Below are 27545 nucleotides of genomic sequence, written 5' to 3'. Positions count from 1 at the left end.
GTTTTCTGTCACGGTTGGAGGGAGTGTGTCAAAATTCCAATTCTCAGGGCTCTCCAGAAGCTGCTTGTGATTACCCATCTGTTTTGAAGAGTTTCTGCTTATTGGAATTTTTGGCTCAAATCAGGAGTAAGAGAGGTGATGATACACAGCCAACTCTGACTCAAGGAATGGGCAAAAATAGCTCAGCAGGGGTCAATGATCTTACTACCATTAGAGTGACAGGCTCATGACCAAACAGTGGCCAAGGAAGCACAAGGCAAATGCCGTTTCATTCAACCTTGGACTTACCTACAATTTACCAATTGATGCTGCTGCGGTGGCTCCTCTCACCCATGTCTACCAATCAAGCACAGGCGCCAGAGAACGGCAGGGCAAGGAGCCTTATTTGCCAGGTGTCGCTGCTTTCCCTCATTTAAAGGAAAGATCATGTAAGTTACTCCTTAGAGCTGCACCCCAGGGTGGAGGAAGAGTTTCTTCTAATTGCTGAAAACAGGAGAACTAGAGATATTTTCTCCTAAAATCACATGTTTAAGCCTCCCCCTAAGTGTTTACACTGGGATGATTCTGTTGTTTAGGGCGGTTCTTAAGATCTTACAGTTGAAAGGGATCTACAGGAGACTATACAGCCCACCACCATCCCGAAGAACAACAGCATTTCCTCTAGTTTCAGAGGAGGTAACTAAGGCTCTGAAAACACTCCCAGGGTCACACAGGGTGTTCACAGGGTTTTACTGAAATGACCATTTGGAGACTTGCTCCTGCCACATTCTTCTTACCCTGACTTTTTTCCCCAAATGATTTGTATTATTTTTAAAAAGGTAATTCATTGCATGTATAATTGAAAGTAATTTAATTTGCATATCTTTGTAAGATTGTTCACATAAATAAATGCACAAATCATAAAAAGTCATCAGAAACAATGTCTATTTAGAAAAGATGGTCCTACTTTACCACTGCCACTGCATTGTTGAAGCCTGCACCATCTTGTGGGGACTACCACCAGCCTGTCACCAAGCCTTTGATTAAATTTGCTTTTAATAATTTATGTTTAAATTTATGCATGGGTCAGTGGTAGGTTTAAGACTGTCCCTTCACTGACTGACCAGAAAGATCCAGGTGTACTTTAGACTTGGAATAAGATAATCTTCACTTACAGTAAAAATAGTTACCATTCTAAAATTTGCCCTAACCAGGACCAGAAAGGGCTCTCTATGGCTCACACTTCTCCCATTCCTGACCAGCCTTCAAAGAGAGATTCTTTTTTTTTTTTTTTTGTTAACCAGAACATGTGGAGAAAGAGAGATTCTAATGAACATAGTAATGATCCTAGGACAGTGCAGGAAGTCCCAATGTGTATTTTTACTTTCAGATCCCTGAGTAAAGTTGGCTTCCAGCCTGTCCCTGGAGACTCCAAGTCATGTCCAAGGCAGGAAGTTGCAATGTAGTAGTAGTCCCAGGAGCCAGTAACTCAGGAAGTAGCCTAGAATGTATCGTGTGACTGGAGAACAGGTCTTCCAGTTGTACAAAAGTCCCATGATAGAATTTCTGGGGACCATCTGTCCTGGTGGTGAGTCTCCTGCAGGAGTCTTCCAAGGCACAGTCTCTAGAGCTCTCAACAGTGGCTCTTGATCCTGAAGCAAGTGAGCTGGAAACCAGTACACAATGGGAGTGGAGGAGCCCAAAAACCTGGTGAGAACCTAGAAATCATGAGAGGGGGGAAACCCACACATTTATTGGGATGTCACTGACTCAAATTGGACCAGTGTGGGGACTTCTCTGCTGCTGGCTGAACTATGGTCCCCTACAACTAGAAGTGTATTCTGCTGGAAAAGAAATTCAGCAGAGTTTAGGACCTACCTTATAAAGATATGTGTGACACCAGCCAACCTCTGTGTTATAAATAAACATAGCTAAAGGCTGGGCGGGCGTGGTGGTTCACACCTGTAATCCTAGCACTCTGGGAGGCCGAGGCAGGCGGATTGCTTGAGGTCAGGAGTTCAAAACCAGCCTGAGCAAGAGCGAGACCCCCATCTCTACTAAAAATAGAAAGAAATTAATTGACCAACTAATATATGTAGAAAAAATTAGCCAGGCATGGTGGCACATGCCTGTAGTCCCAGCTACTTGGGAGGCTGAGGCAGCAGGATTGCTTGAGTCCAGGAGATTGAGGTTGCTGTGAGCTAGGCTGATGCCATGGCACTCACTCTAGCCTGGGCAACAAAGTGAGACTCTGTCTCAAAAACAAACAAACAAACAAACAAAAAAACATAGCTAAAGGTAATTACCACAATAATGAGCCAATCAATACTAAAAACTCTATGGGGTCTCATTTTAGTCTAGAGCCTGGACTCTAAACTTTGGGCTGTTGACTTGGGAACCTGAGGTGGTTCCCTTACTCCATGGGGGTGGCAGAGCAGAGAGAAAGAGGTAGAAGATCCTGTGGTTCAACATTCTCCCTCTTTGGGGAGTTCAGAGCCCAGTCTCCAAATGGCCTCCCTCATCTAACCTGGAAACTCTAAGCTTTGCTGGCACTCATTCTACTAGCCAATCCGGCTACAAACACAGAATGCTACTTCCTCTTTCTCCCGTGCCTCTTATATACACAGCTCAGAGAACTTTACATATAACCAATATATACCTTTAAGAGGCAGAAACTGCTAAGGAAAGGTCAGTAAGGGGAAAACAGACTTCCTTGGGTGTGGCCAGAGCTAAGAACAAAAATTTGGATATAAGATCAAACGCTTCCCATCCCTCTTTATTGTTATCTCAAACTTTGGAAAAGATATCTCCTCTGAAAATTGGGCATCTGCCTGGGCTCAGAGTACCTCCAGAAGCCAATATTCAAGAAGCCAATTTGGGTATAACTAACTATATATTAGGAGAAGCCCCCAGAGATATCCTCTGTGCTTATTCCTATATCTGTTAAATCAGGACCTCTCACAACCCTCATGTCTTCACACATGCTCTTCTATTTGCCTAGAATGTTCCCCTTCTGCTTCTTTTTTTTTTTTTTTTATACAGAGTCTCACTTTGTTGCCCAGGCTAGAGTCAATCTCCGGGGCTCAGCGATCCTACTGCCTCAGCCTCCCGAGTAGCTGGGACTACAGGCATGCGCCACCATGCCCGGCTAATTTTTTGTATATATATTTTTAGTTGGTCAATTAATTTATTTCTATTTTTGGTAGAGACGGGGTCTCGCTCAGGCTGGTTTCGAACTCCTGACCTTGAACAATCCGCCCGCCTCAGCCTCCCAAAGTGCTAGGATTACAGGCGTGAGCCACCGCGCCCGGCTATTTTTTGAGACAGAGTCTCACTTTGTTGCCCAGGCTAGAGTGAGTGCCATGGTGTCAGCCTAGCTCACAGCAACCTCAAACTCCTGGGCTCAAGCAATCCTCCTGCCTCAGCCTCCCGAGTAACTGGGACTACAGGCATGCGCCACACCATGCCCAGCTAATTTTTTCTATATATATTAGTTGGCCAATTAATTTCTTTCTATTTATAGTAGAGATGGGGTCTCGCTCTTGCTCAGGCTGGTTTTGAACTCCTGACCTCGAGCAATCCGCCCGCCTCAGCCTCCCAGAGTGCTAGGATTACAGGCATGAGCCACTGCGCCCGGTCCCCCCCCCTGCTTCTTGTATGGAAAATCTCTTTTTACTCTTCAGGACCCAGCTTAAATATGATGCCTTTTTTAACACCTTCAGCGAGTTAGCTACTTTTTCCTTTCCATTTCTACAATACTTTAGCTGAGCTTTTTTTTTTTTTAATATCTCAAAACAGTACCCTGCTTCCATTCCACTATACTATAATTTTATCAGTTGAATCTCTTTCTCCTTATTTATACCATGAGACCCACTAGGGCAGCAATTTTATCTTACTCATGTTCCATCCTCACAGCTCTAACCCAGGGTCTGGCACAAAGAACACCCCCCAAATAGTTGCTGAATGAATAAATTAGGTATGGGTTACTCAAATGGGAGAAGTTAGCTGTCTTCCCTGTCCTTGGCCAAGGGGTTTTGAGTGTATTCACATCCTTATCCCAGCCAGGAATCCACCTCACCTGAACATGCATGCACAGACTTCCAAACAGCAGCAACACTGCAGCGTGGACCAGGTACACAAACACTTGAGGACTGAGGAATCCAGGATCAGGCTTCTCTAAGGCCTTACTGCTCTTGCTCCTTTGCAGCCCAAGTGTAAGGCAGAGCCAAGGGTGGGTGGTCACGTATGTCCATGTTGCCCAGGCAACCAGTATAGCCACTGGTGTGGCCAACAGAAAATTGGGCACCTGCCTGAGCTCATAGTATTTCAAAAAGCCAACATTCCAGTAGACATCCTGGATATAGCTGTATATTAGGGGAAGGTCCCAGGAGCACCAAGGTGGCTCATTTTCCTCTGCAATCCGGTAGCCCTTGTCCATAGCTAACTGTACCAAGGGCTCAGGAATGGGGTGAGCCGAGCCTGGCAGACAGAATTGAGTGTAGGCATAATACTGAAAAAGGGCAAAGGGAAGGCCAAGCATAAGCACTGACAGAAACAGAGAGGCCATCAGCTTCAAGAGTTGTCTCAGGGGATTCAGCACCATAAGAGAAGAGAAAAAGTCCCGACACTGAGAATGCATGAGGAAGCCGACACTGACGAGCCCGTTGGAGCGCACACCAGTGGCAAGGGCGAAGAGGAGTCCACTAGTCCAGACTCGGCCTCTCTCCAGCTGCCCCATGGCACTGAATGTTAGGAGGGCAAACAAAGCTTCTGAGTAACCAGCTGCCAGGAAGACATTGGCAGGGCTGAGGCAGAAGAGCAGTGCTGCGTAAAAGGCCTGGCGGGAACAGTGCAAGACCAGACAGCCTAAGTCATGAAGTGCGACTGCGGCCAGCACAGAGAACAAGGAATTGAGCAATGCTACTGAAATCAGCAGGCAACTCCGGAGGCTCAGGAACGCCCGCAAGGGTCTCAGTAGTTCAGCTGTCACCAGCAGGGCCAAGGGGAAACCAGGAAAGAAGGCAAAGTTGTGCTCATACAGGTACCCATGCTCGGCAATGAACAGGAAGTGTTCAGCATCCCAACGAGACAGGCCACCTAGAAGACCTTCCACAAGTTGGTCCACAGAGCCTGAGGGGGCTAGTCGAGGAGGACAGAAGGCTTCGGCATGGTGATCTGGGATAATGGCATTGAAGATGGCCTGTGGGGTAAAGAAAAATGAGGATTTTGATTGAGTAACTGGAAGAAAAGAATTGCCATTTAATAAAATGAGGAAGAACATACTTGTTGTGGGGGAATCAGGAGTTTGGTTTTGTATAGCTAAGTTTGAACTGGACACTCTAGTGTAGAAGTCAACTACACAGTGAGCTACAATGAGTCTGCGGGTCAGAAGACAGACCAGGATAGGAAACAGAAATTTGGGAGTTATAAGTGTATGGCTGGTATTTAAAGGAGACTGAATGAGATCCCCTAGGGAGGAAGTCTAAACAGAGGAAAGAAGAGAATGAGGTCTGAGTATCAACATTTAGAGGCTAGAAAGAGGATGAGGATCCAGCAATGAAGATAAAGAAGGCACAGTCATTGAGATAGAGGGAAAGCCAGGAGCATGTTATCTTTGGACCAAGTGAAGAAAAGGAGTGATCAACTCTGCTAAATGCTGCAGATAAGTAAGATGGGGACTGAAAACTGACCACTGGATTTAGCAATGTGAAGGTCACTGGTGACTTTGACAAGAGCTATTTCAGTGGAATGGTGGAGAGAGAAGCCTGCCTAGACTGAGTTCAATAGAATGGGAGAAGGGAAATTGGAGACAGTACAGCCAGACAATGATTTTGAGGAGTTTTGTTGTAAGGGGAGCAGAGAAATTGGGTAGTAGGTAAATAACAAAGTAGAGTCAAGGGAAAATTTTTTAAAAGTGGGAGATAAAGGTTTGTATGCTAGTGAAAATAATCCAGTGAAAAGGAAACCACTGAATATGCGGGAGAGAGAGGGGAGGATTGCTGGGCAGGCAGAAGAGGATGGAGTCTGCTACACAGATGGAGGAGCTACCTTAGAGAAGAGGACAGTTAATCCAACCTTCAGTACTGAAGGCATAGAGATGCAGACAGGTAGACAGATGAATATGGGGGGAACATGTGGAAAGTCTCTTCTAATGCCTTCTTTTTTTTTGAGACAGTCTCACTTCTGTTGCCCGGGCTAGAGTGCCGTGGCACCAGCTAAGCTCACAGCAACCTCAAACTCCTGGGCTCAAGCGATCCTCCTGCCTCAGCCTCCCCAGTAGCTGGGACTACAGGCATGCACCACCATGCCCAGCTAATTTTTTCTACATATTTTTAGTTGGCCAATTAATTTCTTTCTATTTTTAGTAGAGACAGGATCTCGCTCTTGCACAGGCTAGTTTCAAACTCCTGACCTTGAGCGATCTTTCTGCCTCGGCCTCCCAGAGAGCTAGGATTATAGGCGTGAGCCACTACGCCTGGCTAATGCCTTCTTTTTATCTGAGTTTTCATTCAGGAAAGCAAGTTATCAACTGAGATTGAGTACTGGGGAAAATATGTAACATAAGTCATCTATGACCCTGGTTCTCCAAATAGACTATGCACCAGAATCACCAAGAGGGTTTCAAAAAATACTGATGCCTGGGTCTCTCCCCCAGAGTTAATGATTTATATGGTATGGTAGACAGCCTTGGCATCGGAATTTTCTTTTAAAACTTCTCCAGGTGATTCTGATGTGCAGAAAATTTTGAGAATGGGATGGTGACTGGTCTAGGAAAAAACATTAAGATTGCTAGGTAGGGCCAGGCGCAGAGGCTCACGTCTGTAATCCTAGCACTCTGGGAGGCCAAGGCGGACGGATTGCTCAAGGTCAGGAGTTTGAAACTAGCCTGAGCAAGAGCAAGACCCTGTCTCTACTATAAATAGAAAGAAATTAATTGGCCAACTAATATATATAGGAAAAAAAATTAACCGGGCATGGTGGTGCATGCCTGTAGTCCCAGCTACTCAGGACGCTGAGACAGAAGGATTGCTTGAGCCCAGGAGTTTGAGGTTGCTGTGAGCTAGGCTGACACCATGGCACTCACTCTAGCCTGGGCAACAAAGTGAGACTCTGTCTTAAAAAAAAAAGATTGCTAGGTAGTACAAAGGACTCACTTGGGTTAATGAACTTGAATTAAAAAAGACTAATTAGTACAGTTGTGTGTTTTTCTCTGGGCAGATGCAGGCAAGGAGTAGGGAGATAATTGGATTTAATGAAAGTTGGGCTTTTGTCTTGTGACTAAGACAGGCAGAAGGGAGCAAGAGAGTTGAGTGTATATACATGGGGATGATCACCATGATGGACCATGGAATCTTAGCTGGGTAAGAAGGGGAGTTGAAGCCATGCAGTGGGTGAGGGATAGTGAAACGGTGGTAGGATCAATGGATTATAAATCCTGGCAGGGTGGAAGAATCATTAAAGCTGAGGTACTAGAGAGGGCAAGCTGGAAAGATAGGAGATAGTGGTCAAAGAATGGGATGCACAAAATTGAGATTTGACAGGGGTTAGGGGTTTAGGATATGACCATGAGAATGCTGAGGACAAGATCACTAGAAAGTAGCAGGACAAGGAAGTTAGAGACCAGGGCACTGCATGCATAATCTTAATATAGAAATCACACACACACACACAAAAAAAAATCAAAGGAAGTAGTGCTGGGAAGAGTGACAGTGAACCTGGAGCTAAAACCTTCAAGGAATAGCTGTTACTGACAGAGAAATGACAGCAACAATGAATGGTAACTAGGGATATAATCTGAGGGCTTGAGCATTAAAGTGGGGATGGGGGAGAGAGGGATAATGAAACTGCATTTATTGTTAACGTCTTTTTGCCCCAATAGATTGTCAGCTACTTAAGGGAAAAGAGACCATGACTTTTTCACCACCTAGCACAGTTCCTGGAACACAATAGGTACTTAAAAATTTTTTTGGTGGGTGAGTGAACTGCCAAGAGGAAACATACTGTTTCCAAAATCACCACCTGAATTAGAACCCAACTGCCCTGGTTATCCCAGATACCTATTCTGGACACCTATCCTGATACCAATTTATAATATTGCTCCTTTGGCTCTGTCAATAACTCAGCTGATGCTGAGCCATCACTGACACAGTCTCTCGAGCCTGGCAACAGGAACGTAGCCTCATTTTTAAGGCTCTTTCCGTTTTTGGTCAGTTTCCTTATCAGGCTACTTCAAACAGTAAAAACAAATGGGACAGCAGTGACAGTCACAGATAACAGCCCTAGCCTCCAGGTTGAGGACATGTTTAACTAATCCTGGAACCCAAAAGAGCCTGCTATGCCTCAGATAGTCAGGGAGGAGAGAGAAAAGGAGGTTTCTGCAAAGGAATCAGCTATTAGCCTGAGAGAGAATGGTGCTGTGATAAAAGGCACACATAATTATGTTAATATAACATCCCCAGAGTGTTGACATACATTCAACATTCATTTATTTATGAACATATGCATTGAGGACCTACTAAGCACCGCGCACTGTGCTAGGCACCAAATCATTCATATATATGTGAAATTTTAATAAAATATGTATTGAGGGCAGCCTTGGGGAAGCAAAGTGACGTGCAAAAAGGCACAGGCATTTAGGGTTGTATGTGGGTGAGGCAGCAAGGGGATGTGCCTGGGGAAGAAGAGGAGCCATTACTGATTAGTGAGCACATACAGATGATCTCAGGATTTACACAATGCCACTTCTGTCCCACTCAACTGATTGACACAGTGCTCAGTCTGGTAATGGGACCCAAGGCAATGCTTTGAGCTGTCACACCCTAAAAGTATCTACAGGTACGGAACATCACAGTCTGTTAGAAAGACCACTGGCTCAGGAGTTAGGAAATACATGGTCTAACTCTGGCCCTTCTCTATCTTGCTATGTGGCTTTAGGGAAGTCATTTAACCTTTCTGGGGCTCTGTTGCTTCATGTGTAAAACAAAAGGTTAATACACTGTTTCTAAGATTCCTGACGACTTTTCAGTCCATGTCTCTATGGTTCCAATCACATGGAGGGGCACACCCAAGAGGTGTGGAGATGGGCACTATTCTTACTGCCTAGCCCAGTCATGTAGCAACAGCCCATTCAGGACAAAAGATCATAGACTCACCTGCAGCATCAGAGTCAGGACACGGCAGGTGACTGCAAACCTCAGCACCTCCTTCCGGGATGGGTCCAGGGGCCACATCCTCTCATCACCAGGAATTCAGGGGTGTTGCTACCAGACTGAGCTCCCTCAGGCTTCTAAACTCTAAAACCCAAGGAAGAAAATGTCATACATGGGTAGAAAGCAAATTCTTGAAGGAATTCTTCATAGGAACTGTCCCCTTCATAGCAAACTTAATCACCTAACTTCCCAGATAAGGGAAAAGAATCTTGAAGGCAGAAGGCTTCACTAGGTGTCACTCTGAAGCACTGTATTCTTGTTGGAAAAGTTCCACACAGATGAAGCTGTGTGGAAGATGAAGCTGGAAAGAAAGCTAAGCTCACAGAAAATCTTTAAAAGCCTGTTGAGTGCTCCTATGCACTGAAGATCTGGATTCAAGTTCTGACTCCGTCACTTACAAGTTCTCTTTAGTCCCTCTGAAACTCAGTTCTTTACAAAAAAATGAGATCAGTCTTTTTTTTTTTTTTTTGCCTATCTTACAAAATTGTCATAATGGTGAAATGGACTAAAGTGTGAAGTACTACACAAATCTATGTTGTAGCTGCTATTATTTGGTGTGTGCCCTTTTCCTCTTGCCCAGAATAATAAACTAGGTCCCAAACCATAGTCCCAAAAGTGGGGCATAAAATCATACTGGAAGACCATAATGACTACACACTTCAGCTTAGCTCTTTGATGTGTGTTCAGCTGGTCTGTTAAATTAAGTGGAGAAGGAAAAGAAAACCACCACTCAGTAGGACGTCAGCCAGCTCACATTGCTGAAACAAACTTAGGGTGAAGACAGAGTTGACTACTAGGAATGGAGAGAACTGTTATTTCCATCTCTTTGTAGGAATGGCAGCAATGTATAAACAACTGCAAAGCCATTCTGAGGTAAAGAATGCACTTTAAGACTTTTTTTTTCCCACTCCTTGGGCTAAAAGAAGTAGCAACGGCTCCTACAGAACTTTCAAACACTAGCCTGGGAAATCCGAAAGGAGAGCAAAGCATCAGAGGCAGCTCATCGATTTGGGTTGAAGAACTACAAGAAAAATATATTTAAACTGAGAAAGTTAACAAGGAGGGCTGGAAAACTCTTCTTTCTTATCTGGCTAATAATACCCATCAAACCTTTAGGTTGGTTATCACTTGATTATGGAATAATTCTCTGATCCTCATTAGACTATGTGCTATGCTTTCATAATATGCTCTTATTGCCCTCTGCCCTGTCATATTTATCACAACTATATCCCCAGGGCCTAACATACAAATAGGCATCTTAACATCACCTATGTTCTGAATGAATGGAAGTCTCAGGGACAGGATACAGCACCACCAGTTCACTGATTCTAGGTGTATTCCTCCCATGTTAAGAGCAAGACAACAAAGTCACAAGAAAATCAAATTTCCCCAGAAAGGGAGCAAAGTTGGCCAACAGCAACAGTACTCATACCGCAGCACAAGGGGGCGCCTGCTGCTTACTCCATATCCAGGGGGCCCGAAGGAAGGGAGGGGCCGCCAACTTCACACCGGTTCGCTCACGAAAATTCAGTTCAAAGGCAAGCTTCTGAAAACCCCGGAGAGCAGCGGTAGTTTGTGAATCTACCCAACATTTCCAAAGTATGACTTGCTGAATCGAAAGAAATGACGAACACAGGCACACCCAGACTTACATAGCTATCCTTCCCTACCCTAGGGTGAATTCGTTTCCCTTCATTGGCTTCCCACCCACATGCAGAAGAGACGTTGGGAACAGAAAATCACTTAACCCACCTCTGCCTCTTGACCAGGCTTGCATTCTTCCTTTCCTCTCTCCAGAGTCAAGCTCTAACCTCAGCGACCACAGAAGATTTGTAGCCCACTGTTAGCTTATAGGTAAACCAAGTAAAAACAAAGCTAGTCAATTCTCCTTCTCAGCTAATTGTCAGCCTCACTTCCCAACAACCCGTTTGCTAAATCACATATTCTCAACTGGCAGGGCACTTGTTTCACTCAGGATCAACTAGTTTCACTCTTATTTTCCCATGAGATAAATAGGCCCCAGAGACCTCATTAGACACTGTGAGGCCAGCATAATTACCATCGCCATTTTATGGATGTGGAAACTGAGGCTCACCAGGTTCAAGTGACACACCCAACGCTACTTAAAGAGGGTGTCATGTTTCTTGCTTCTGAAACATGGTACCAGCCTGCATCCCGGCCGAGGGTACGCTCTCTTCCCTGGCCAGGATTATGACCCAGATCTCCCAACGCCTAGCCCAGTGCTTCCTCCAATGAGAGCATGCTCTTGCTAGATATGCTTTAGGGTAGGTGGGCCCTATCTGAATATTTGGGAAGGCCTGCTGAATTGGAGCCCTGGACTCTGAGTAAGCCTAACATTCTCCGTGCTTTGGATAAGTCGCTCTGACCCAGTGTTCCCAGGGCCAAAGGCCTCGCGGGCCATCCCGGGCCAGGGGCTGCCTTCTGTCAGCCCAGCCGTGTCTGAAGCCCGTTCTGGCTGGCTCCTTCCCGACACAGTCCCCACAGGGCACCAGGCATCTACCCCTCACCCTAGACAGGCCAGGGCCCGGGGCTACTCCCTAGGGAGCCTACGCAGCCCGGCCAGGCCACAGCGCCGGAAGCTGGAGAGGGTAGGAGGCTGAAAAGGAAGAGGCGGCGCCCGAGGCCGCTATGGCGGAGGGGCGGGGCTCCCTGCTTCTTCGCGGCCTGCGCCTCATTTCTCTCCGTCTCCGTCTGACATCTTCCCTCCCCCAAGAACGCCAGGGCTCCCAAGCTGCCGCCAGGTCCTCCGAGCCTGCCGGTCAAGATCTCCCCGGCTCAGCCCGAGCCGCGGCTCCTCCATCCGGGACCCATGCGGCCCGCGCCTGCGCGCTGGCTCCGCCGACGGCGGCCCCGCCCCCCTCCTGCCCGGACTCAGAGCCGCCCCGCCTCCCTATGCAGCGGCCATGTTGACTCCGGGTGTGCAGGGTGGGGACCGGGTTTCCGCGCCTCGGCGCGTAGCACCTTCCCACCTTGATGACACCTGAAGAGTTTTCTTGCACTTCGTCCTCCTCCAACCCCCGCCCCCTGCTCCCGACTTCAGTTAGCGCGCTGCGGCAGCTGTCTCAGAATTGGTGCTCTTGCTCCAGTTCCATGCCCTAGACAATTCACCGAGTCCCCAATGTGGGCCAAGGCTCTCTTGGTTGGGGGCTGAACCGCGCGCGGCCTCTTCACAGAAGCCAGAGCCGCACTTTTCCTGCTGTGAGGCAACAACGGCTTAGCAGTGTGTCTGGCACACAATAGATGTTCTCTGAATAGTCAAAAGTGTTCTTGGGGTTTCTGTGGCCAGCAGTGGCACCCTGCATCCTGGGTGTGAAGAAAGTAGGGGATCCCCCTGATTTTCCCCTCCCCTGGCTACCAGGGACCTTCTGTCCCACTTCAGTCCTCAGCCCCACCTCAGTGGCTAACAAGGATGGTGAGGAAAACCTCAGAATATCCCCAGGACTCCTTTCACCTCCCTCACTCAAGCAGCTTCTCTTATAGGAAGTGGGGCCAAAAAAGAAGCAAACTCAACAAAACCGTCTATTGGGGGGAGTGGCCAGTTGGTACCCCTGTAACGGAAACTGTTAGAACAACTTTGCACCTTCCTTAAAGGAAACAGATAATAAATCCTTTTCCGTTGGTGGATTTCTTGTTTCTCAGGATTCCAAAGCCTTCTGTGGTTTCAGTTATCTGCTCTGCAAACCAAGCCAGGGTCTGGGTTAGCCTCTGGCCCCAGCCCTGACTGAGGAAGGGGTTTATCTTTTGCAACAGCTACTGATGTGGGTGGGAACAAAGAGATGACTGCTACCTCTCCAGGCAAAGACTAGCCCACATCAGTTCTGTGGGGGCCTGGGACTGTATCTTTTGATTCTTTATAACGCATTTCACCCCTGAGACCTAAACTGCCCTCAGATATTTGTGTGTAAGGTGAATAAAGTACAAATCACATTTGGTCCTGTGTTGGAAAAGGGGAGAAAATGCAGTTTAAAAGGTTCTTCCCCCAGAATTTTCAGTGACTCACACTTGTTCTCAGGCCAGAGGCCTGTGAGTGAAATGGCAAAGCCTCGGGCACACTTGTGACTGGGGCCTGAGGTTGTGACTTGAATCTCTAGAAGTCTTCTGTGAGGCTCCAGGCAGCACTCTGCAAAGACAAACTGAAGAATGAACTGTCCTTGCTCTGTAAATTCAAAGGGCAAAAAGACATACATTCTAGGGTTCCCCCTGTCCGCACCAGATTCCCTCAAAAATCTATTTGCAAAAGGGCCAGGGGTCTCTTGTGGCAAGTCAGAATGTTTTCTAAAAGCTCAACTCTAACCCCGTGAAGGTAGAACTTTGTCCAGATCTTCAGGTCTACTTTCCTGCTATTTCTCCTTCCTTTCCTTCTCTGCTACCCAACCCCCTCCTCTTCCGCTCTGTTTCCTGTTTCATTTTCTGGCTCCTGAGCTGACAGGAAAACAAGGAAGCTGAATCTTGTGCTCTCAAAGCCCTGGCTCCCTGGCTCATGAGTTTGGAAGAAGGCTAGGTGGGATGGGAGGGGGTTCTGGGGCTCTACGGCTGAGAGGAGTGCAGGAGGCAGCTCTCTCCAGTCTGCTTGTAGAGTCTGCAGCTAAAATGGAGCCTGCGTCTACAGAGAGCCAGCTGAGCTACCAGAATTGTGGAAAGCAAGTAAGACACAGCCATATCTCAGAGCTCCAGAAAGGCTCCACACCTCATAGCCACTTTTATTAAGAAGCAAATATCCCACACCACCAAGAAACAATTTCATATACAAATCCCTAACCTAAACAATGCAAGCAATGCATTACTATTTCTAGAATCTTAGATTTAAGAGAGTTACATCACTTCTATTCCTTGAATTTGCCTATCTCTGTGCTTGCTATTTTCCATTTGCTCTGCTTGAAACACGTTTCCACCAGACACCACCCGTTGGCCAGCCCACTATATTTGGGTCTCATCAGAGATGTCGCCTTCTGAGAGAGGCTCTCCCTGACTACGCAGCCACACCACTGCCCTGTACTATGCCATCACTCTGTTCTGTTTTCTTCATAGCACTTAACATCATCTGTCCTGTTGGGGCATATTACTCGATTCAATGTCTGTTTCCCTCCAATGGAATGTAAGTTTCTGAATGTAATGGAAGAGCAGGGGCTCTGTTCACCAGTGTATTCCCCATGCTTAGAACAGTGCCTTGGATACTATGTGTCTTCAATGAAGATCTGACAGGCTAAATCAATTTGTTTAATCTGATACCTATATTTTACGTATGAGGGAACTAAGGATCACAAAGGGAAAGTGACTGGCCTGAAATCACACAGCTAGTGGCAGAGCTAGAACTTGAGTTCAGAGCTCTAGCCTCCCTGGCTGGTTCTTACTACCGCTCCACACTGTTTTGATCTTTCACAGGTTTACCTCTTTCCCTCTTTTCCTTTTTTCCACATGTCTAAGAGTCTTTGCAGGCTATGTTAAGAATCCTATATAGGGCACACCAAGTCTTAGCAGCTCCTGCTTACTCTTTCCTCCACCTAATTCCTATCTTACTTGTTTGATTTATTCAATAATATAGGAGTGCCTACTATGAAGGGATGAGGATGCGACAATGAGCCAGATAGACACAGTGCCTGCCTTCACGGAGATGATAATAATATCCGCCTCATATGAATTATAGTGCTTGGCATAAAGTACTCAATAAAGATGGGCTGCTGTAACTCACTAAACAAAAAAGAGCAAGCGATTTTCCCACTGAAGGTGTAGAGAAGGAAGTTAGGTAGTTTTCGTGGAATACTCACCTCCGTCGAGCAACTGACTACTCATTTCTCTCTGTAGCTGCCTTGCCTTGACCTGCCTCCACATCTATAGGTGGCCTTGGCCCCAGGCTGGGCAGAGGGACAGCCTAGGACAGGGTATATCTACTCTCAGCAGCTCAGTTTCCAGACACTCAACTTTCCATGGCCCCAATCCTATGGGATTGGAATAGCTGACCCTATTGGGGATGTTGGCTCTGAGGCCATGCCATTGTGGGGCAAAAGTGACTACACTGGCCTCTTATTCCTGTCACGGTTAACTATTTTTTTAATGTTCTCGCTCAGCGGAGTCAAATATTTACCTGTTGTTTATGTTGCCCAGACTGGCCTTGAAGTCCTGGACTCACGTTATCCTCCCACTTCAGCCTCCAGAATAGCTGGGAAAACCAACGGGAGCCACTGAGCCCAAATTATTATTATTATTATTATTATTTTTTTTTTTTAGAGACGGGGTCTCGCTATGTTGCCCAGGCTGGAGTGCAGTGGCTATTCACAGGCGCGATCCCACTACTGATCAGCACGGGAGTTTTGACCTGCTCCGTTTCCGACCTGGGCAGGTTCACCCCTCCTTAGGCAACCTGGTGGTCCCCCACTCCCGGGAGGTCACCATATTGATGCCGAACTTAGTGCGGACACCCGATCGGCATAGCGCACTACAGCCCAGAACTCCTGGGCTCAAGCCATCCTCCCATCTCAGCCTCCCGAGTAGCTGGGACTACAGGCGCGCACCACCGCGTCCGGCTATTATTTTTATTTTTAAATTTATTTCTTTAGAGATGGGGTCTATGTTGCCCAGGCTAGAATGCAGTGGCTATTCACAGGGGCTGTCATAGCGCATGACAGCTTAAAACTCCCAGCCTTGAGTGACCCTCCTGCCTCAGCTTCCTGAGTAGCTAGGACAACAGGCTTGTGCCACTGTGCCCTCTGTTACTATCAACTATTAACAGGCAGGGCTAATGCCTGTGATGACAGGCAGCTGTGCCTTACCAAAACTTTACCTCTTTTTGTTGTGGATAAAAGAGCACCCCTTGGCAGTTTCCTAGGATGCTGGGTGACAGATACATCCATCCTAACACCAGGGGTGACACCAGGTCTCAGACATTTACCAAAAGCATCCTTTTTGGCCTTTACAGGATTGCTTGAAGATGTCCATCCACCCTAGGACAAAGACCCTGCCCTACCTCCAATTGCAGGAGCCCAACACTGATCCTTTAAAGCCCATGGACACTAGATAATTTTCACCCTTCCTCCAGTGTTTGCCTTTTAGTAGTTAGAAAACCTTGACCCCACTGAGAGGCCTAGTGGGAAGGCCTTAGCCATTTGTGGGTGGCAGTGGCTGCAAGGCAAAAGAGCCAATGAGGTTGAAGGTATTGTTTAGGCTGGACTTGGCTGCTCTCCAGCTGTGAAAGAAGGTTAAGGTCATTGGGGGGGAGGGAGGAGCCTGGGAAAAGAACTACTGGCCACACCCCTGGGTTCTCTGCTGGCGAGGTTCTATTTACTTCTCAAAAGCAAATTACTTACAGCTCAGTGGCTAGCAGTTCCCTTGGCCCATGGTAACTCCAGGCAGAAACCGGAGACCAGGCTAGGCGCCCCCTGCATTGCAGGAGAGCAAATAAAAGGAACCCAGGAAACCGAACTCCTAGGTAATGCTCCACACACAGCCCAGAAATGCACTTTCTAGACTAGAAAATGGAGCTCAAGAGGCCCAGGGCAATAATAGCCATTAGCAATATTGCTTACCAAAATGTAGATATGAAAAGCTTGCCATTTAGTTTTTTCCAGATGAGTCCTAGGAAGGCATCTTGGTTGGCAAAGGTTTTTTTCTCTCAGTAGAGAAATACTAATTATTCATTTCTATCCCTGATGCAAATATTAACAGCCACACTTTGATGAACACCTGATTGAAATTCTTAGGACAATTTTACCTCATGTTAAATACAGTAAAAACAAATCTTGCTTGCTGGGCTCCACAGCTGGTCCAGTTACCCCTGTTGTCCTCTCATCCAGAGAGGAGGTACACTGTGGTGTGTTAGGAAGCGCATGGGCCTTGGAGCCAGGTGAATCTTGCTTGGTGTATGAACTTAGACAAGCCTTTGACTTTTCTCAGCCACTTTCCCAAACTGTAAAATAGGAGCCAGAATCCTAACCTCACAGGTACGGGAGTGTTGTAGGATTATTCATGATGTACTATGTCCAACATACAAATAGGTACTCAATAGAAAACTGTTGTTTCAAGTTTCACTTCTTAGTGTCCACAATAACAACATTTTCTGTTACTGCTTCTGATTTCTCCTGAGAAACCTGAACTTGAGGTTTCTTCATTGTTTCCCTAAGGAAGATGAACATAGAAGCTATATATTATGACATTAACCTACCTCATAAAAGCAACTCCATCTGACCAACATCTACTATTTCATTCAAGAGCTACTTGAGTAGGTACTACGTGCCAGGCTGTGTGTTAGGACAGGGACGTAGCAGTGAATAATACACGCCCCTCCCCAGGTTTGACATTCCAGTGGAAGATGACAGGTAAGTAAGTACAATATACAATAGGCTGGATGGTAACAAGTGCTGTAAGAGAAACAAGTTACAGAAGGGCAATGAGGCAGGGGAGCAGAGACTATTTTAAATAAATAGTCTCTGGCCAGGGAAAGCCTCACTTGTGTGACATTTGAACAAAGCCCTGAAGGAGATGAGGATTTGAGTCACGCAGATATCTGATGAATGTTCCAGGCAGAAGGAACAGAAAGTACAAAGACTCCAAGGTCTACAGCCCTGCAGAGCGAGGAATGGGAAAGAGAGAAGATGGTGCCAGAAAGGTGGCGATGAGGTAACTGAGGGCCTTGTAGGCCATTATAAGGATCTGGACTTCTGCTTACTGAGTGAGAAACACTGACGGAGTTTGGTCTGACTTAACGTTTTATAGGGATCATTTGGTTGCTATGTTGAGAATACTTTCAACCAGGCAAAGCAGAAGCAGGGAGGTCAGTTTGGAGGTATTTCAAGAGTCCAAGATAGAAAGTATTTTGAACTATAGCGGTAGTGACTGGATTGAGGATTATTTTCTCAATAGTACTAACAGACTGGATGTGGAAATGAATGATTTTCTTGGCCAAGTAACAGAAGTATGGAGTTGCCATTTACAACAAAACCTATGGGAGAAGCAAGTTTCCAGAGGGAAAGACAGGGCTCTCTTAGCTTGAGCACGTTCAAATTAAACTTCTAAGCAGAGATGGCAAGAAGACAGCTGAATTCTAGTCTGGAGTCAGGGAAAAGAGCCAATCTGGAGATGTATGTGATTAAGTTGGAGGCTACCTCCAGATAAATGGAGGCAGCCTCTCATTGTTAAAAATTTCTAGCTAGGGCTGGGCACAGTGGCTAATGCCTGTAATCCTTGCACTTTGGGAGGTTAAGGTTTGAGGGTGTCTGGATACCCAGGAGTTTGAAGCTGCAATGAGCTATGATCATGCCACTGCACTCCAGCCTGGGTGACACAGCAAGATCTTGACTCTTGACTCTTTTTTTTTTTTTTGAGACAGAGTCTCGCTTGTTGACCAGGCTAGAGTGAGTGCCTTGGCGTCAGCCTAGCTCACAGCAACCTCAATCTCCTGGGCTCAAGCAATCCTTCTGCCTCAGCCTCCCGAGTAGCTGGGACTACAGGCATGCACCACCATGCCCAGCTAATTTTATATATATATATTAGTTGGCCAATTAATTTCTTTCTATTTATAGTAGAGACGGGGTCTCACTCTTGCTCAGGCTGGTTTCGAACTCCTGACCTCGAGCAATCCGCCCGCCTCAGCCTCCCAGAGAGAAGATCTTGACTCTTAAAAAAAAAAAAAAAAAAGAAAACAGAGATCTTTTTACCAACTATTTCTGAACATTTTTTCTAGATTATCATCAATTCCTTTGTTATTTTAACTCACTTTATTTCAAGTGGTAACATGCTTTTTATGCCCAGAACTTCCTCTTGCAGGCTAGATCTTCTCAGGGCTTTTTAAGATGTACACTGTAGAGCAGCAGTCCCCAACCTTTTTGGCACCAGGGACCGGTTTCATGGAAGACAATTTTTCCACGGTCTGGGTATGTGTGTGTATGGGGATGGGGGACAGAGAGTGAGCTGTAAATACAGATGAAGCTTCTCTCCTTCCTTGGCCACTCACCTCCTGCTGGGTGGCCTGGTTCCTGAGTTTCATGGAAGACGATTTTTCCATGGACAGGTAGGGGGGCACAGGGAGGCAGAGCTCAGGTGGTGATGCACAGCCGGTTCCTAACAGGCCACAGCCCAGGAGTTGGGGCTGCAGCTGTAGAGGTTAAAGTAGAATACAGTAAAGAAATAAAAGGTCCAAAAAGCCACCATTTAGGGGAGAGAGCACAATATAGGAGGTTTGCAAGAACAGGACTAACCTCTCCCAACTGCCCCCCCAACTCCCCCCAAAAAGTCAAAGTTTTAAATAGTTTGAAAATAAAAAGCCTCACAAAAGTCTTACCAAGATTTAATGTACATTTATTCTTAACACGTGGAACATATAGTATAAAGATTTCATACTGAATAAATGATATTCATTAAGCCAAAAAAGGAAAAAAAGGAGGAATTTACATCAAGTTTTAGCTACATTGTTGAAATACAAATATGCAGATTTTATCACTGAAAAAATCTCAATTGTGTTTCTTCATCAGAACTTCAACTGAACCTAGAACTTTTTCACACCTCGATTAGAAAGAAAACAAAACAAAAACCCAGAAAAAATAAACTATAAGTTGATTGGCTGTTGAGACAGCAAGGACTTTTTACAGAGACCTGTACAGCATCGCACCAAGAGGGGCGATGTCTGGCAAGAGATTAAATAGCTGTGTCTCGCTTTGTGCAGGTCACCAACTTGTTAACTCGTCATACTATAAAGGGGTAGCTGGGAAGGGGACCAAACTGTGGGGATTCGAGGGTATGTGCAATGTACAACGTCATATATATACACACGTGGCAGCGCAGCCGCTGCAGCTAAAGGTTAAAACCAGTTCTAAGAGGTGATCTCAGGGTTATTCATACAATCAAGGAGGAGAGAAAGAGGTCAGGGTGTTGTAGGTTCACACATGATACTTTGGGGGAAAAGCCTTTTTTTTTTCTCCTCAACGTTTAACTAAAAACATTTTTAAAAACTACAGCTTGCTGCTGACCCAGCGTTTCTCTTGTTTCCATGTGAGACATTATTATTACAGTATGTTTACAGTATCAGGTGTACAGTACAGTACATGAAAGGGTCTACACTCTACTGCACAGGCCTCTCCAGTGAACAAGGTCTGTTCAAAACTGCGAACTTCTCGGCTCCTGCAGGATTGTGAATGTACAACAATAAACCACACACAGTTCAGCAGTCACCTTTTTTGTCCTTCAGAGTTTTTTTTTGTATTTTTTCCTTTTTTTTTTTTACCATTAAAAACAGTTATGAAATGTGGCGTCCCGTTGATGCAAGGACCGGGAAAGCCATTTTTATTTTATTTTTTTCCCCAAACTCACTGTAAACAACAGTAACTTTGGTTAAAATAAAAAAGTCTTCTATGTAGGCAGACCTTTGTCTTTTCAAATAGGGTGGGGTCCTGAGGGGAGTAAGGTGAGGACAAGGAACAGAAAGGTGTGAGGTGGGGAGGGGTTGGAAGGAGGAAAGAGAAACAGGAGAGACTTTTTTTCCCAAGGGAGAAGCTGGACAGCACAGGGTAAACTGGATTCTGAGGTGGTTTTGCATAAATAAAGGGCAACAGTCAGTTTCTAAGTTCTCCACGCACGCACACACACACAGGGGGGGAGATGTCCCACGGCTGTCATGACTGGCCAATCAAAAACAGTACATCACAAATGACTTGTGAAACCAATGAGTTCATCAATGGTGATACCGAGATGTCCAACAGCCGTGACTCGTACAGAGTAAACTCTGAGTGGTTCTCATCCACCTTGGCCAGGGCAAGCAGCGCGCGGGCAGCCCGACGCATCATGTCCACACTAGTTGGCTCAAAGGGTGGGTTCTGCATGTGGAGGAGGCCAGCCTGGCTCTGCTGGAACTGCGTGGCAGCAAGGCTGTCCTCTAGGAAGCCCAGGAGGTTGCCGATGCTGCCCTTCTGTACTGCAATGGCGCGGGCTGCCAGGCTGTCCCCCTGCGCCAGGTTGGCCAGCAGTACCACGGCCATCTCCCGGCACACTGGGTTCTTTCGGTCACTGAGGAAGCGCACCATGGTGCTATATAACTTCTCCAGGCGGCTGAAGGGGGGTGTGGCCAGGATCAGGTCCACATTGTTGTCCTGGATGCTGAGTTTGCTAAGGGTTTCCAAGACTAGTCTCTGGGGGGAGAGGACGGCGTTGGGGCCCAGGGTGGAGAAGGGGTCCTGGGCTTCAGCTGAAGGGCAAACTGCCCAGTGTAGGAGTCCGTCCAGGACAGGCAGGCAAATGCTCTCAGGGTATGGGGAGAGGTCCAACTGCCCTGAGATGTTGGCGAGTGTGACCAAGGTGTTTTCCCGGAGCATCTCCAAGCAGTCCCACCACCACTCCACTTTGTTGCAGCTCACCCCTTGGTCCTGTTCCTCCTCCTTCTCATAAGTTAGTGGTGCCTGCTTCCGTTCTGGGTGCTTGTGGTGCAGCAGGATCAGCTTCCCTAGGATGAGCAGCAGCCCTGGGTGTTTGGACATCTCAAAGTCGTTGCCTGGCACAAATGACAGGCTTCGGATGGTATTAGAGACACAGACACAGCGCTTGGCAAGGGAATCCTGCCAGTCCAGAAGAGTACACAGTGGGGTCTCATCTTTACTGTGGGGTTCATCCTCTAGGATCTTGATGTTCCGGTGGCTCTGCGCTGGGCTAATGCCAAATGGAAACTTACTGCTCTCCTTGGTGGCCTCTGTAGTCTTAGCTCCCTCCTCGGTCAATGTGCTAGACCGGGTAGACAACATGTCATCCATAGTGGCTGTGATCCGTTTTTCTGGAGGGCCATCAGGCGGAGGCCCCTCCTGTTCTGTTGTCCCTGGCATACCCTCTGCTGTCGTGACATGTTTCCGGGGAGCTGGTGGACAGGGTGCATGAGGCCTGGAAGACAGCAGCTCTTTCCTGCTCTCAAAGTGGGTCTGAATATGCTCAGTCGTGTCCCCCCCACCAATCCGCCAATGCAGCAGACCACTGTCAAACTCTTGCACACGCCCAAGCTTATCTGAGCAGTCCACAACAAATGGGTCATTCTTCTGTACGATCTTTACTGGAAGCTTATCAAACTTACTGATCAGCTTCTCCTCACTACTCTCTGAAGCTGGTTTGTCCTTGCCCGAAAAGGCCATCTCCTCATCATTTTCAACTACTTCCTCTTCTTCCTCCTCAAGTTTGGGACCTAGAAGTTCTTCGTCTTCTTCCCCTTCCATGGGGGCTGGACTAGACACCTTGCTGAATCTCACAGGGTCCAGTAGTGTTCTCTGTCCTGGGTCACCCACCTCATACTCCTTTAAAATGCCAAAGATCTCGATCAGGCATCGTCGGAAATATTCCACAAGGAGCTCTAGCAACCCAGGGAGCTAAAAAGAGAAAGAACAGAAAATAAATTAAGGAAGAAAAGTGATCAAAGAAGGGAATCCTCGACTTGAGAGCCCCAAAGTCTTCTGTTTAATTACCCTTAGTTGCCTTCTAGGACAGATATCTGTATCACTCAATGAAAGGCACAGTTGTTCTTTTCCCAAAGGTTCTCCAGAGGGAAAACTGTTTACCTTAATTTCTCCTATGCCCAACATAAAGTTCTTCCTTCTGCCCAACCTACCTTCACTAAGCCTGCCTACACTAGCCAACAGCTTTGTACCTCACCCACCAGTTCCACCCATCTCTCAGTCTCCTCTTTCCCAACCAATCTTTTTTTTTTAAATTATAGTTGGCCAATTAATTTCTTTCTATTTATAGTAGAGACGGGGTCTCGCTCTTGCTCAAGCTGGTTTTGAACTCCTGACCTTGAGCGATCCTCCCACCTCAGCCTCCCAGAGTGCTAGGATTACAGGCATGAGCCACCATGCCCAGTCTCAACCAATCTGCTTTCCTTCACACCAGGCCAGTTTCCTACCAGGTGGTCATTGCCATTATCTCTCTTAGAACACTCTACGTCCCACTGTCTAGTGGAGCCGAAGCCTAGGGATGGTGGGATGACTCAACATAAGTTTAGGGGAGAGAATGTGATGCAGGCAGATGTTCATCTGCTCCCTTCTCCAATCTCCCCAACATTCCAGGAGGCTGGACTTCCATGAATCTTGCACTATAATGAGTGGAATGAGGCTTCAGCTCTTCAAACACTGGCCTAAACTGGTATTAAGGAAACCCAATTTCCAGCATGGATTACTATATAAGCTATTTATTAACCTCTAGAAGGAAATATTACTTTCCAGTCAGATTAATCTTTGGTTGAACAATACAGCAAAATGGCAAAAAATAAGGACTATAGAATTAGATCTAGGTTTGAAATCTGGCTTTTCCAGGAACTAGCTGTATGAAATGATGGAAATCCCTAAACTTTACAGGGTTGTCTGAGGTCTAAATGGAATATGTCAAATGCTTGGCATGTGGAAATTGCTCAATCAAAATTTGTTCCTTTCCTTTCTCATGGGAAGCAACATTTTGCAATGGAAATAAAATCAGGCTTTGGAATCAGATAGATCCTGCTGACAGTTGTGTGTACCTGGGCAATGATAAGACTTTGACATCTCTAAATGGCTACATATCCTGTCTCTCAGGGTTATTATAGGGATGACATGAAACAAAAATTTAAGGACCTGCCACAAAGAATGGTAACTACTACCTAACAATGTCCTCCTAGTCAGTTCCTTGATAGATGAGTTGGTAGGTACTAACACTGATCAAAAGAAAGAGTAGGATGGTATAGCACAAACTCTTCCTAGCTACTAGGAAAATGCAAAGTGTACATCCTGTGCGGGGTGGGTCTAGAGAATCAGCTTTGCAAGAATATTACCGATAGCAACAGAAATGATAAATATCCAGATGAATGTAAGAGATAACTTTTTTCTCTTAAGTTCTTTACAATATATATGATTATAAAAATAAAAAATTATAACATTAAAAAAAAAGATTATTACTAAACAAACCTCCCACCCATTTTACACCTAAGGAATCTGGGATCAACAAAGACCCCTTCTATTCAGAGTAAAAGAAGAAAGGGAAAAACGGAAAAAATTGCTCTATTTACTAACAATAAAAAAAGACCACAGGTTGTTCTTGGTAGTCTAGAAAATAAGGCATCCTCACATTCCCATCGATAGAATCTGTACTTGTTTTTTTTGGGAGACAGAGTCTCATTCTGTCACCCAGGCTGGAGTCCAGTGGCATAATCACAGCTCACTGCAGCCTCAAACTCCTGAGGATCAAGCGATCCTCCTGCCTAAGCCTCCGAAAGTGTTGAGATTATACACATGAGCCCCCTCACTTGACCAGAATCTGCATTTATTTTTATTTATTTATTTTGAGATAGAGTCTCACTCTGTTGCCTGGGCTAGAATGCCGTGGTGTCAGCCTAGCTCACAGCAACCTCAAACTCCCGGGCTCAAAGGATCCTCCTGCCTCAGCCTCCCGAGTAGCTAGGACTACAGTCATGTGCCACCGTACCTGGCTAATTTTTTCTACTTATAGTAGAGATGGGGTCTCGCTCTTGCTCTGGCTGGTCTCCAACTCCTGAGCTCAAGCAATCCTCCTACCTCGGCCTCCCAAAGTGCTAGGATTACAGGCGTGAGCCACCGTGTCTGGCCCAGAATCTGCATTTATTAACAATACCAAAAAGTGTCTCCCAAATTCTCTTTGAATTCATTACTGTTATCAACATGATACCTTACAAAAATTATTACTGCTCTCAATATCCTGGGTCCATGCCCAGTGGCAAGAGAAGAAAAACAAAGTACTGGCATGGAAGATAAGAGAGAGAGACAGGAACATGGTAACTAGGAATGGCTTCATTCTCAGTGTCACTTACTACTGTTTCTCTTTTTTTTTTGAGACAGAGTCTTGCTCTGTCTCCCAGGCTAGAGTACAATGGCATCATCATAGCTCACTGCAACTTTAAACTCCTGGGTTCAAGCCATCCTCATGCCTTAGCGTCCCAAGTATCTGGGACTACAGGCGTGCACCACCACACCCAGCTAATTTTTTCTTTTTTAAGTAGAAATGGGGTCTTGCTCAGGCTGGTCTTGCACTCCTGAGCTCAAGTGATCCTCCTGCCTCAGCCTCCCAGAGTGCTAGGATTACAGGTGCAAGCCACTGCACCCTGCCTACTACTGTCTTATGTTAAGAAGATTCCAGGCCCTCTCAATCTTACCGAGCCACCTGTACTCACCTGACTGAGGTTGAAGGTCATGATGCTGTTGTCATCATATAGCAGGATGTTAATGGTGTCTAATGCCCACGTGCTCTCAGCCAGGAGCCCAGACTTGAGGGACATCATTACTCGCCATGCCTCCGGGGTTCCTGAAATAAACCTCCATGTCGTCCATCCACCAAGCCCTGGTTGGCTGGAGGCACCCCCACGGCTGCCCCATCAGACAGGCTACTCTGAAGATAACACAAGGTGGAAGGCAGTTCCTATCTGGGAGATGACACACATCTGCCCCTCTTGGCTTCTTCAGCTGTCTAAGAGATTACTGCATGACAATGCTTTGAAGGAAAACCTGAAATCAGCTTATTTCTTCCTTACCCAAAGTCCTTTCAACACTGGACCAGATTTAACCTAATCCAGAATATGAAATGGAGGGAACAATGGACAGGATGGAAAGGGGCAGATTAGGCAACCCAATTAGGGAGGTCTCCTTACCAATGTCTTTCATTGTGAGCCGCCTCCTCTGCTTCAACACAGGCTGTGTGGCTTCAACAGAGCCAGGTGGGAAGGTGATATCCCGTCGAATCATGGGGGGCTGCACAGGGGCAGGTGCTATGTGCGAGGCAGGTACTGGGGGACCTGCCTTCTGCATTTTCATCCCAGAGTGTAGGAATGGAGACTTGCTAGGAGAGGTACGGTTCTCCATTGGCCGTGGCAGGGGAGCGGGGCTGGATACCTGAGGAATGTGATTCTGCATGCTTGGCGGGGGCTGGTAGTTAGATGGAGGGGGCCTTGTCATGGGGGGTACTGGGGCAGAGGGACCATATGGAGGTTGGCGTGTGCCATGGGAAGGCCACGGGCCTTCATGGTTGGCCCTCTGATCCGTGTGCAGCATTTCATCTGTTCGGTTCACACCATGATAGGCAGGGCCCTGGGGGGCAGAGCCCGTGCTCTGCCTGTTGGCATAATTATAGGTCATGTCATTACGCCCCTGCCACATGGTGCCTTGCTGAGAAACCTCAGCTGAAGCCTGTATGGGGCCGCCCATCATTTGTGGTGGCATGTTCTGCTGGGCACTGGAGCCAGGGGGTACAGATAGACGGTCTCGGCCAAATTGGAATGGAAATTGGTTCTGGGGGCCGCCTGTTGGTCGGCGCTCAGTAGCAGCGGTGGCAGTGGCAGGATAGGCATTGCCATACTGGTTGTATACATCTTGCTGAGGGGAAGGCTGGGCAGCTTGTTGCTGGCTGGCAGGCTGGGGCTGGGCTGGGGGCAGCTGCTGCTGCTGCTGCTGCCCCTGCCCGGTGCTGTACGGCACGCTGTACATGTCCCCTTCGTGCCGCTTGGCAGGAGGGCCATATGCGCCATCCATTGGCCGCTTGTAATTCTAAGAAAGACAAACAGAGGTGAAGTTAATACTCTGCACTCAGGGACACAAAGTACACAGATGCCAAGACGGCTACATCAGAAACTTGCTTGGTTTACTTCTGCCCCTCTTAAAAGAGAGGATAGACTCCAAGGATTCACCTTTACAAATTATCTTTTGCAGTTATTTTTGCATCATTCTCTTTCTCTCTGGCTCTCCCTTGCTTTAAAGCAGAAAAATGTACAAAACCTCAAAAATAAAAACAAGGTCTATTTCTAGCACTTGTGGAGAAGTAGGGAGACTGGACTCTACACAGGCAAGAGACTGAGGATTTGGCTCTTCAAGATAGTTGGGTGAGAGAAGAACACCAATACATCTAAAGTGAACTTCTTAGACTTCAGCACATTAGATTTAGTTTATTAACTAGCTTTCAAGGGGAATCTGCACACCAGTTCATTCCCAGCTACCCTCCTCACCTGCTGCTGCTGCTGATACATTGTGGTCTGCTGGCTGGGAAAGGGGCTGCCGGAAGGGGTGCCTTGGGTGGAGAACTGATTGCCATAGGAATCATGTCTATAGGATGGAGAGAAACAGAGGATCAGGGTGGGAAACAGCAAAGCTGAACGACAGCAGCACAGAGACCAGGTTTACTCACCGTTGCTGCTGCTGCTGCTGCTGCTGCTGCTGCTGCTGCTGCTGCTGCTGCTGCGGGGGGTAGCGGCTAGGAGAATACATCCCCGAGTCTGGGTTGGAAGGCATGAGATTCGGCTGTGGGGCCCCAGTGCCCATGTTTCCCTCGGGCCCTATTCCAGGCTCCGTCCTAAAGAAAATTGGGGAGGCAGACTGAGTGCGCTATAGCCGT

The 27545-nt window shown here is 46.7% G+C and overlaps 2 protein-coding genes across 6 annotated transcripts in view; both read right to left on the bottom strand.

Moving 5' to 3' along the window:
- Positions 1-833: 833 nt before the first annotated feature.
- On the bottom strand, positions 834-12043 carry PIGV (phosphatidylinositol glycan anchor biosynthesis class V). Of its 3 annotated transcripts, XM_075995481.1 has the most exons (6): positions 11717-12043; positions 10941-11035; positions 10650-10797; positions 9132-9272; positions 4058-5179; positions 834-1697 (listed from the first exon to the last, which is right to left on the bottom strand). In XM_075995481.1, exons 4-6 carry the CDS (start codon positions 9207-9209, stop codon positions 1416-1418), a joined length of 1482 nt encoding a protein of 493 aa, XP_075851596.1. In that variant the 5' UTR covers positions 9210-9272; positions 10650-10797; positions 10941-11035; positions 11717-12043; the 3' UTR covers positions 834-1415. The 3 variants fall into 3 exon arrangements, with proteins under 3 accessions (XP_075851596.1, XP_020136268.2, XP_012606279.2); XM_020280679.2 differs by lacking the exon at positions 10650-10797 and having other exon boundaries at positions 11576-12043; XM_012750825.3 differs by lacking the exon at positions 10650-10797.
- A 7426-nt stretch (positions 12044-19469) lies between these two features.
- The window catches only part of ARID1A (AT-rich interaction domain 1A), a 79568-nt gene continuing 71492 nt past the window's right edge, over positions 19470-27545 (bottom strand). For all 3 annotated transcript variants that reach the window (XM_012750580.2, XM_012750581.3, XM_012750582.3), the window contains 5 exons: positions 27339-27503; positions 27160-27256; positions 25813-26704; positions 25339-25469; positions 19470-22534 (listed from right to left, as the gene is read on the bottom strand). In XM_012750580.2, the coding sequence (XP_012606034.1) occupies positions 20807-22534; positions 25339-25469; positions 25813-26704; positions 27160-27256; positions 27339-27503 (3013 nt within the window). In that variant the 3' untranslated portion in view covers positions 19470-20806. The remainder of the gene's footprint in view (positions 22535-25338; positions 25470-25812; positions 26705-27159; positions 27257-27338; positions 27504-27545) is intronic.

This window comes from Microcebus murinus, chromosome 2 (genome assembly GCF_040939455.1).
Source record: "Microcebus murinus isolate Inina chromosome 2, M.murinus_Inina_mat1.0, whole genome shotgun sequence".
In the NCBI taxonomy this organism is placed as follows: domain Eukaryota; kingdom Metazoa; phylum Chordata; class Mammalia; order Primates; family Cheirogaleidae; genus Microcebus; species Microcebus murinus.
This window is presented reverse-complemented; position numbering and strand designations above follow the sequence as displayed.